Source organism: Gastrolobium bilobum, unplaced genomic scaffold (genome assembly GCF_033153095.1).
Source record: "Gastrolobium bilobum isolate Gb01-03AN ecotype WA unplaced genomic scaffold, APGP_CSIRO_Gbil_v1 utg4377, whole genome shotgun sequence".
Taxonomy (NCBI): domain Eukaryota; kingdom Viridiplantae; phylum Streptophyta; class Magnoliopsida; order Fabales; family Fabaceae; genus Gastrolobium; species Gastrolobium bilobum.
Window position 1 is genome coordinate 643,998 of NW_026895684.1, and position 12,012 is coordinate 656,009.

The 12,012-nt window shown below is 38.3% G+C and overlaps 1 protein-coding gene across 4 annotated transcripts in view; it reads left to right on the plus strand.

Annotated features, from left to right (window-relative positions):
• LOC133291257 (uncharacterized) overlaps nt 1-12,012 on the plus strand; it is a 45,713-nt gene that overhangs the window by 16,752 nt on the left and 16,949 nt on the right. For all 4 annotated transcript variants that reach the window (XM_061489482.1, XM_061489507.1, XM_061489490.1 and 1 more), the window contains 5 exons: nt 1,740-2,136; nt 2,262-2,389; nt 3,262-3,432; nt 9,853-10,056; nt 10,635-11,183. In XM_061489482.1, coding sequence (XP_061345466.1) covers nt 1,740-2,136; nt 2,262-2,389; nt 3,262-3,432; nt 9,853-10,056; nt 10,635-11,183 — 1,449 coding nt within the window. The remainder of the gene's footprint in view (nt 1-1,739; nt 2,137-2,261; nt 2,390-3,261; nt 3,433-9,852; nt 10,057-10,634; nt 11,184-12,012) is intronic.

A 12,012-nucleotide genomic window follows, 5' to 3' on the forward strand; every position in this document is an offset into this window, starting at 1 on the left:
TCTGTATAAATTAAATTGATTTTGCAACTGTTCTAATATTTGGCAACACAGTGTTGAAGGTTTGCATCCAATTTAAGTTTTTGATCCAAAAAACTCATCAGTAGAACATATAAGATGAGTTCAAAAGTTAACTATTCTGAATATTCTCAGACAAACCAGTGATCTGAATTGGTTTGTTTTCATGGTCTGACATCTTCATGTGCAGGGTAAAAGTATTTGGTTGAGATATAATACCATTTTTTATCCTTAACCTAACAGTTTAATCTCTTAGGAAAGTTGATCCTTAACATGGTATTACAGCTTTCATGACTAAGTGGTCAAGAGTATGATCTCTGTCGCCCCATTATTCTAATAAAAGAATTTGAATTTCAGAACTAGAGTTAGCCAATGATTATCCACAGACTTTATGCTTCAAGTTTAATGGGCCTTGTGCGAGAGGCCATGGTGTAGAAATAGAACTATTCTTTTGGTTCACCTAACTGTTTGAGCTTTTAAGGAAGTCCTTAGCCATGTTGAAGTAAAGGATTAGGTTCAATTTGAATCTTAGATTTATAAAGAATAATGGTAGAGGTTTTTAATTATTATTGTTTTGGTCAAGAAACTCGTTAAAGTGGCTTGCTTTTAATTATGGGTTTGGCATGTTATGCCTAGCCCAAAAAGTCTGTGGTGGAACCTGGTTATTATTGAACCAGCTATCCTAATTCCTAAAAGCTTAAGCTGAGGATGCTTGTAATAGTTCTTGTTAACATATATCTAATACACTTTGTCATGAGAAAAGCTTTTGTCCTTGAAGTGAGGGTAGAGCATAGGCCCACCTCAACCTTGTGTAAGAAATATAATTTAATTTGAAGAGTGAGGGCAGTAGTAAGTATTGAACTTTTGACCGTCCAGTCAGAGGTTTGTACCAAAGGTTAAGCTGTAAGGAAGGAAAAAGCCTATCAATGGCTTTTATTAATCTTTCTAATAGTGATTTTATTTTTACATCTTTTTAAAAGGAAGTTGTAGTTTTCTATATATATATTTTTTGGGAGTAATCGTCCATTTTGATCCTTCAAAGATATGCTGGACATCCCATTAGTTCTCTTAGTTATTGGCGACATCTAATTGGTCCTCCGGTTGATGGAATTGGCGTTGAAAGACCACATTAAGCCTTCATAAATGGAGTGCTAATGTCATGTCAAGTATATTTTTTTAGAGTTCCATAATGGACATATCTTCCTTTTTTTACTTCACGAGAGATAAGCTTCAGTAGCAGAACAGATGTAATACCCAGAGGAAATCTCTTGATATGGTGGCGCCATCTCTTAAATCCCTCTACTCTTCTTCATATGTTTTCTTTCCTTAATTAGAGGTAAGCTTTAGTAGCAGAACGGATGTAATGGTTAGAGGAAATTCCTTGCTACTTTTATCCATTTTCTGAGCTATAAATAAAGGGATAATGCTAGATTACCAAGTGCCTAATGTTTGGCATTGAGGCTCTGTCATATAATACCAGTAGTATACTTGTAACAGGAGACATTTAGAGTTGACTTTTTTCATGAGCATGTCTTTGTTTTTTTTTTTTACCAAAATACCTTTCATGTATTTGTGCTTCTTATTTTCCTCCTTTTGTTATGATATATATAGATTTGTGTGTATATGTTGTTAATTTTACTTAGGTTTGTCCTTATTTAGTTATTGGTGAAATTTCTTATTATGTGCTTATATCTGTTGCTTGTTGATACATTGCATCTGAACAGGTTGATTATGAATGGGAAAGATGGCTGCTCTTCTCTAGAGTTAAGGGCTGTGAATACAAGGCCTCACTTGCCAATGCTCGTTCAATAATGTCACGTAATTTAGTACCAAGAAGTGACCTCAGTGTTTTGGAGGTAGATGAAATAATTCGAACTGTTGATGACATTGCTGAAGGAGGGGGAGAAATGGCAGCTCTGGCAACTCTGATGCATGCTGCTGTCCCGATTGAAAGCTGCCTAAATAGTGGTGCTGTGAATAGGCATAGTAGTTCCTCTGCCCAGTGCACATTGGAGAACCTTAGACCTACTTTGCAAAGGTTCCCCACATTGTGGCGCACGCTTGTAGGAGCATGTCTTGGACAAGATACAATGGGCTTGTTGGTCCCTAAAGCAAAAACTGGTTTGCAATTAACCTCATTTGTTGGGTAACCCCTCCCTGACCCCCTTCTTCAGAGTTACTTTGGCACTTATACTAACCCTACATTTTTTTTGTTGTATCATGTCTATCACAATTTGGCAATGCAGCTTTATCAGATTATCTTAGTTGGCGTGACGACATCTTCTTCTCTACCGGACGTGATACTTCACTTTTACAAATGCTTCCGTGCTGGTTTCCAAAGCCTATACGAAGATTGATGCAACTTTATGTCCAGGTCTGTTTTGTTCTCCTTTTTGAATGACGAGAATTTCTTTGCTGCCTTTTGTATGCAATTTTGTCTTTCTTATTTCAAATAAAGTTATACCTGGCTGATATTGTTTCTTTTGAAAATATTGTATGCTTTAGATGTCATGTTAGGACAGCTTCATCACTTATCTCTTATTCTCTCTCTTTGTTTGTTTATTTATGTTTGTCCATCTAAGATGTGAAACTGCTTCTTTGGGACTAAAAGGTCATGAGTTTGAATTCAAGAAACAGTCTCTTTGCAAATATGCAAGGGTAGGGCTGTGTACAGGGATTGCCCTCGTTCTGCCCTTGTTAGTCAGGGTTTAATGAGGTGTTTGTCCACCCCCCTATATCTCCCTTTTTTTTCTTTACCTCTCCTTTTTTTTCTTATTTATTTATATTTTTCTCTTATTCTTCATTTTTATTTTTACTTTATTTTTCTCTTATGTATTTTTCTCTCTTATTCATCTTTATTTTCACTTTATTTTATTTTTCTTTTTAATTGTTTATTGGTTTTTTTTTTCTTCTTTTTAAAATTTGTACCTTTTTTATTTCTCAATCTTTTTGTACTTTTTATTTGGGCTCATCACCGACCCAAACTAGTTTGGGATGAGAGTATTGTTGATGTTGATGTTTGTCCATCCCCCTCCCTGTCCCAAAAAAAAAAAGCAAAAGATATTTATATGGTCACACACTCATATTGGTTCTCAGATACAGAAATATGTTCCCTGACAACTTCTTGTTTTGAAATTGTTTTACTATGTGAAATACCCTTCTCTGTCATGCAGTTCGCAAGCTATTGCAGATGCAGTTCATGTATATGTATGCAATCCAAGTCATGTAGTTTTCATTATGTTACAGGGTCCTCTTGGATGCCAATCATTTTCAGGGTTCCCTACAGGGGAAACTTTGCTACATAGAGACATCGATTTATTCATAAATGCTGATGTGCATGCTGAGATTAGTGCAATCTCCTGGGAGGCAACTATCCAAAAACACATCGAAGAAGAACTACACGGTCCTCTACTTGAGGTATGGACATTTAATTTAATTGCTTGCTTTTCCCTGTTTCATTTTTTTCTGTTTAGGATGATTTATTGTCCAACTCACCTTTTTGGACTCATTTTCCCCCTCTTAAAAGAATTTTCTTTTTCTTGAAAACTGCTAAGAAATGTTTTACAGCCTAAAGATTGTTTAGCTGTATATTATTTGCAATTTTTATTGGCATAACATAAGGGACCACAGTTGCAACATAGTTGGAGGAACCCAATTGGTTCAGTTAGTTCAGCTGGCCACCTGGCTGGTGTGATTATTTAATTTGATCATCCTATGCAAATGACCTGGTCAAAGCTTTCGTTGGACTCACAGATTTAGGTGCACAGAACATGTGCAACCTGTAGCAAGGAAGCATTATTTTGAACAACTCATCATTTTGGTCCCAAAACCTTAGCTTGCCTTGATCTAGTTTCGATTGCCATAACAATTTTGAAACGTTCTCAAATAAATTTTAAAATATGTGAATAAAATAATGAGTTAAGTTGATTAGTGGAGAAAAATAAACATAAGCTAATTAGGATGTTCAATGTTGGAAAGCACAAACTAATTGTCACGGACACACAGCATTCCATTGATGAAGGTTGGATTAAGAATTGGATACGGGTATTAATTTTAAATTATTATTATTATAGTTATTGGCCACCATGACTTTTTACTGGATTCTTCCTTGCTTTTCACAAGATAAAATATGTCCTTTACTATTTTATCCTTTACAAATTTGAAGTTAATTGATAAAAACTTAGTTGAGTCTTACTAATATTGATTACCATTTTATATTTGTTTCTTCTTTCAATATTTTATAAAATAGTGTCTGGTTCGATTCTTAGACTAGTGACAAAGCATGACCAAATGACCTGGTCCCCTTATTGAGTTGATGTCTGTTCCAGTCCAGTTCCTCTAACTATGAGTTGCAATCTAAGTTTTTTTCTGCATCAAAAGGATCATAAGTCATAACTACTATTAGGTCAGGTAGCAAAGCATAGAGTAGCATTATTTTGCAGGAATTTTATTGGGTTTGCTAGTACTAGTTATTAGACTGGAGAGTTAAACTATAACATGTTATCCAATATTTGTTTCCCCTAGGAGACTTGGATTATGAAAGTGAGATTTTTTGCTACATTGTTCTATCTTTGTAATTTACAAGGTATGAGGTGATATAGGCAATACGACCATTGACCCTCAGGGAGGGTTCAGTTTCTTTGATCTTGAGTATTTTTATCCAAAACATGTCTCTAATGCTAGATATGAGTTTCAGTGAGAGCCAAAATTGCCTTATCTTTCTTTACAATTACTTCAGTTTGAGGCTATAAATTAAATGAGTTGAGTACCCTTTAAAATTCTCTGCCGTTTGTGGTTGTATTGTGATCATTAATTACATGACAATATGCTTGGCAGTTGTTGAGATATATAAAATCATTAATGTAACCTCACCCAACAGCTTAAGCTTTTGGGTTGAATTGGTTCTTTACATGGTATCAGAGCCTCGGTGTACCGGGTTCGATCCTCAACGCCTCTCACTTTCCTTCTAGTGGAATTTCTTTCTTCGCACAGGTAAGTGGGCTTGTGCATTGTCCACCCTTCAAGCCCAGTGGGCTCTCGTGTGAGGGGGCGTGTTGAGATATATAAAATCATTAATGTAACCTCACCCAACAGCTTAAGCTTTTGGGTTGAATTGGTTCTTTACAGCAGTTAAAGGTATTTGCTCTGATCAAATATTTTTATTTTTATTTTGTAATGAGCAATGCTACACAAAAAAGGACAAAATTCAGCCATAATTTCTCATGATTCAAGGGCAGTTGTTGGATAAGTCAAAGTACTAGGGACCACTCGTCCATCCAAAAATCAGTAACAAAGCCAACTTGTTCTGGCAAAAAATTCTGGTCATCTAGTATTTTCCTTTTTCAGGAGCTGTCTTTCCCATTCTTATCTGCAATATGCTTCTATGTTTGTTAAGACATGTTAGAATATTAGATATGATATGATTAGATATGATTGGATTCCGTCTTATCCGTAAATATTCTGACTGTATTCAGACTGTATTAGGATTAGGTTTGGGCCTTTCACTTAAGCCCATTAGGGTCTCTATATATTGTAACTCTCTGACACAGATCAATACACAATATATTATTCTTCTATTATTTTATATTCAAGTTGGTATCAGAGCTCTTTCGTTCTGGGAACCCTCGCTTCCGCTTAGAAACCTTGTTTTTTGCTTTAAAACCTAAGCCCACTGCTTAGGAGTCCTCTTTCTTGTCGTGCGTCCTTCCGGCAAGCCTTCTAGGGCTGTAAACAGCCTCTGAGTGATTTTTCCAAACGCGTCAGCACCTCCGACGGCCACCGGAACCACCGCCCACCGTCAGAATCACTGTTTAGGCAACCAGAGACTTTTTCCGGCGACTTTTCTGACCAAACTTCACGCGATCAGGACCCTCTCTTCCCGGCGACCAGGTCTGTGGTGGTCCGGTCAGCAACGCATCTCCCACGCGCCGTCACGCGCCACCTGTCTTCTCTGCGCGTGGGCTTCACGCGCCACCTTCTGCCGGCGCGTGAGCACTATTCCGACGGCTTTTTCCGGCCGGTCTTGGACAGAGAAGCTCGCCTTCTCCTCCCCTTTCTGGATCTGTGATTGTTTCTCTGTGGGTCTGACCTTAGACGCGTGGTTCTTCTTGATTGGATATCGTTTGCCTTCGTTTACGGCTTTTATATTTTATCTTTAAATGGCAGCAGCATCTCCTGATCTCTCGGAGGTTAACTCTCCTTCTATTGTTGCAAATATAGCTCAGTCAGACAATGCATGATTTGGTTCAGGTTCGGACTATGCTGCACTCCAAACCCCTCTCAGGAAGGCTTCTCCTCAGTCTCAGCCTTATACTGGTAATCCTGTTGCTTGTGTTTCTCATTCTACATCACTTGGCACTTGGATATTTGACTCCGGTGCTACCGATCATCTCTGTGGTAATAAGGAACTCTTTACATCTCTTACTTATTCTGATCATTTACCGTCTTTTACCCTTGCGGATGGAATCAAAGCCCCAGTTCGTGGGATTGGACAAGCTCGTCCGACCTCTACCTTGGCCCTGACATCTGTCTATTACATTCCTGGCATCCCTTATAACTTAATTTCTATTAGTAAGTTGATCCACTCCCTCACTTGCACCATTACTTTCTCTAATCATTCTGTTTCTGTGCAGGATCCGGGTACGGGGAAAATGATTGGAGTGGGTCGTGAGTCACGGGGGCTTTATTATCTGGATGTGCCTCGTCCTTCAGTAGCATGCTCTCTCACAGAATCTCCACAACTTATCCACAGTCGCCTTGGTCATCCAAGTCTTTCAAAGTTGCAGAAAATGGTTCCTCTTTTGTCCGGTCTTCAGTCTTTAGATTGTGTGTCATGTCAACAAGGGAAGCATACACGCTCCTCTTTTGCCAGTCGAGTCAATAAACGAGCTGATGCCCCTTTCTCTCTTGTTCATTCAGATATCTGGGGTCCAAGTCGTACCTTGTCTGTCTTAGGTTTTCGGTATTTCGTTACCTTTATTGATGATTTTTCCCGTTGCACTTGGACCTATTTAATGAAAAATCGTTTCGAGCTATTTTCCATTTATAAAAAGTTTTCTACTGAGATCCATACTCAATTTGGTGTTTCTATTCGTATTCTACGTAGTGATAATGCTAAGGAATATGTTTCTATTGATTTTTCTAATTTCTTGGCCACACAAGGTACTTTACATCAAACTACTTGTCCTCACACTCCACAACAAAATGGGGTGGCTGAACCTAAAAACAGACATCTCATTGAAACTGCCCGTACCCTTCTTATTCATATGCAGGTTCCCTTTCACTTCTGGGCAGATGCTGTACTCATCTCTTGTTTTCTCATCAATCGCATGCCTTCATCTGTGCTCCACAATGACATTCCTCATAATCTATTGCTTCCAGATGTTCCTCTTTATCCTCTAACTCCACATGTCTTTGGTTGTACTTGTTTTGTTCATGATCTCACTCCTGGTAAGGATAAGTTAACATCCAAAGCCTTTCAGTGTATCTTTCTTGGTTATTCTCGTCTTCAAAAGGGTTATCGTTGTTATTCTCCCGACCTTAAGCGTTACTTAGTTTCCGCTGATGTCACTTTTCTTGATCAACAACCCTTTAATTCTATCCCATCTCAGATGTCACAGGTTGATCATGTACTTCCTGTCCCTTTTCTTGACTTGTCTTTGCCAGCTGCAGGTGCTTCTATTCCAGATGAGCAACCTATTGCTTCTATACCTGAGGACCGTCCACTTCTCACCTATCAGCGTCGCAAAACTGTGCCTCCTGTCGACTCGACTCTTGCTGACTCATCGCCCACTGTTGTTGCTTCTTCCCCTCCGGATCCTTCATCAGAGACTCTTCCCATTGCTCAAAGAAAAGGTACACGTACTACTCGTAACCCTTATCCTCTTTATACCTTTTTGAGTTATGACCGTCTTTCTTCACCTCATTTCACCTTTGTTTCTAGTCTTTCTTCTATTTCTATTCCTAAAACCACAGGTGAAGCACTTTCCCATCCAGGGTGGCGCCAAGCAATGCTTGATGAGATGACTGCACTTCATTCCAATGGCACTTGGGACCTTGTTTCTGCTCCTCCAGAGAAGTCTATAGTTGGTTGTCGCTGGGTTTTTACTGTGAAAGTTGGACCTGATGGCCATATTGATCGTCTCAAGGCACGTTTAGTTGCCAAGGGTTTTACTCAAATCTTTGGCCTTGATTATAGCGATACATTTTCTCTGGTCGCTAAGATGGCGTCAGTCCGCCTCTTTCTTGCCCTTGCTGCTGTTAGTCACTGGCCACTCCTTCAACTTGACATCAAAAATGCCTTTCTTCATGGTGATTTACAAGAAGTTTACATGGAGCAACCACCTGGTTTTGTTGCTCAGGGGGAGTCTGGAAAGGTGTGTCGTCTTCGGAAATCCTTATATGGTCTCAAGCAGTCTCCTCGAGCATGGTTCAGTCGCTTCAGTTCTGCTGTTCAGGCGTTTGGCTTAATCCGCAGTAAAGTTGACCATTCTGTGTTTTATAGGATTACATCTCCTGATAAGTGTATCTATTTGTTAGTCTATGTTGACGACATCATTCTCACCGGAAGTGATCAAGACGGAATTCGTCAGTTAAAACAGCATTTGTTTAGTACATTTCAAACAAAGGACCTTGGGAAGCTGCGTTACTTCTTGGGAATTGAGGTGGCGCAATCCAGACAGGGCATTTCTATCTGTCAAAGGAAATATGCCCTGGATATCCTAGAAGAAACTGGTATGTTGGGTAGTAAACCAGTTGATACACCTATGGATCCTAATGTCAAGTTATTGCCCGGACAGGGGGAGCCGTTATCTGATCCTGGACGTTATCGGAGGCTAATTGGGAAGCTCAACTATCTTACTGTGACTAGGCCAGATATTTCTTTCGCTGTTAGTACGGCTAGTCAGTTTCTTGATTCCCCTTGTGATTCACATTGGGATGCTGCTGTGAGGATCCTCCGATACATCAAAGGAGCACCAAGAAAAGGTTTGTTGTATTCAGATCAGGGAAATACAGAAATTTGTGGTTATTCAGATGCTGATTGGGCAGGATCACCCTCGGACAGGCGCTCTACTTCTGGCTATTGTGTCTTCTTTGGAGGAAACTTAATTTCGTGGAAGAGCAAGAAACAACCTGTTGTTGCTCGATCTAGTGCAGAAGCTGAGTATCGTGCAATGGCAAATGCTACCTGTGAGTTAGTCTGGTTAAAGCAGTTGATTCAGGAGCTTCATCTTTGTGAACAGAAACAACCCATGACACTCATCTGTGATAATCAAGCTGCGCTACATATATCATCTAATCCTGTCTTTCATGAGAGGACCAAACATATAGAGATTGATTGTCACTTCATTCGAGAAAAGATTCAGTCAGGAGAAATCAAGACTGCTTTCGTCAACTCCTCTGATCAACTAGCGGATGTTTTCACTAAAGCTCTTAGAGGTCCTCGGGTTGAATACATTTGTAACAAGCTTGGTGCTCATAATATATACGCACCAGCTTGAGGGGGAGTGTTAGAATATTAGATATGATATGATTAGATATGATTAGATATGATTGGATTCCGTCTTATCCGTAAATATTCTGACTGTATTCTGACTGTATTAGGATTAGGTTTGGGCCTTTCACTTAAGCCCATTAGGGTCTCTATATATTGTAACTCTCTGACACAGATCAATACACAATATATTATTCTTCTATTATTTTATATTCAAGTAGACAAACATGCTATTTGCCCAGTGTTCAAGTTATTGAATTGCCAACAAACCCTTGTTTGCCATTATAATTGAGTATTTGGATATTTTTGATAATGTATATCAGTAATTTGAATTGATTTTTCAGGAAAATGGATTTGGGCTTGAGCACCATTTGCATCGTAGACGACCTTTAGCAGCTTTTAACCAAATTCTTGGCCATAGAGTTCAAAATCTCAAGTCAGAAGAGGAAACCAGTACTTCGTTGACTCGTGAACAAAGTAACCTTCAATCTGATGTTCAGACACTTCTTTCACCACTAGGACCAAGCGAAGAGACTTTACTTTCATCTGTGAGGTTTCTTTTTAAGTAAATTTTCTGATTATATATTTGAAATGAGATATAAAATTGAACAAATCAATGTGCTACATGCAAATGTTGTAAAATGCTTAGTTTGTTACCCGATAAATATCCTCACTTGATGATATATTCCAAAATAGGTAGTGACATTACTCCCAAGCCCCGCTTCCATATGAATGATTTTATATCTCTAACATGCCCATGCAAGAGCTTTTTCCGCTTTGAGCATGGGCAATACACAAGTCTATTTTACTTTGTACTAAAATGTAATTTAATTTTGGATTATGGAGGTGGAAAGAATCAAGCTTCTGATGACTTGGTCTTCCGGGTTTTGGGAGTAACCAATTAATCCTAAAAGGTTAAGCTGTTTGTTTAAGGGACGTGCATGATTTTATATCTTTAACTGTATTTATTTGGTCTTCTATCAGTTCTATGTTGCGTCTTCCCAATTTCTAACCTCATTGGTTCTTTCCCAGATTTTAGAAAGTGTTATTCACAAAAAATACCAAAATAATCATCTCATTCGAATTTTGAGTGGTAGATTGAAAATTGTTGCACTTGAATTTTCAGGTTTTGCCAGTTGCTATTATGCATTTTGAGGATTCTATGCTTGTCGCTTCATGTGCTTTTCTTCTGGAACTATGTGGTTTGTCCGCAAGCAAGATGCGCACCGATATTGCTGTGCTAAAACGGATATCATCTTTCCACAAATCAATTGAGAATAATGAAAATCTCAGGCAATTATCACCTAAGGGATCTGTGTTTCATGCAATATCCCATGAAGGTGATGTAACAGAATCTCTTGCTCGAGCTCTAGCCGATGAATATTTGCACAAGGATTCTCCTGTGAATGGTACTGGGACAGGAGCTCCAAGTAAACGGCCTTCACGAGCTCTTATGCTTGTCTTGCACCATTTGGAAAAGGCAAGTCTTCCACGGTTGGTTGACGGAAGTACCTATGGGTCATGGATATTAACTGGAAATGGTGATGTAAATGAGTTAAGATCTCAACGAAAGGTTGCTAGCCAGCACTGGAGTTTGGTAACAAATTTTTGTAGGTTGCACCAGCTTCCCCTAAGTACTAAGTACCTTGCTGTATTAGCTAGAGACAATGACTGGGTATGTTTCTACTTTTGTTATTTCTTTTATTAACTCCCCAAACCATAATTGTCATGATAATAGAATGAACAATAGTATAATTATTGGATACTTGTTTTTACCTTTTATTAGACAGATTATAGGAAAGATGTGTGAGATTATAGGTCTGATTTGTTATCCCAAAATTAATTATTTTTTAGGAAAGTAATTACTTACATTAGTCTATATGTTGTAAATTTATGTACATGGATAATTAAGTAACAAAATTCAGAATCTCACATATTTAAACTTGGTAGCTAAGGGTGTAAATAGGCTGGGTTGGACTAGACTTTGACTTAAATAGATCATGTCTGAGTAAAATATTTTAGGTCTGACCTGATCTGTTAGCCTGTGTATGCCCAAATTATAAGTCTGATCTGGCCTATATTTAAAAAATAAAAGCTTTGGTCTAGATTTGTTAGCCTGTTTAAGCCTATTAGACATTCAATAATTAAAAAAAATAATTAAAATAATATTATTTTATTATTCAAAATCATTAAAATAATAATTTATTTGTTTTATTTAAAATAAACAATATGATATAGACCGATCTATAGGCTTATAGGCTCGGCATGTAAAAGAAAGCCTATGACTTGCTTTTTAAATAGACTTTTTTATGCCTGAGCCTTTTCTATTTGACTAGTTGTAATAGGCCAAACCTGACCTGATGTAGGCCGAGTCGTAGGCCTTGTTAGGTCGGCTGACCCATTTACACCCCTATAATGGTAGCATAGCTCCCCATTTGGGAAGCTCTACTTGCATGACATTCTAGCCTGCCTTCATCACAGCCTTTATCACAACCTTATAGAGG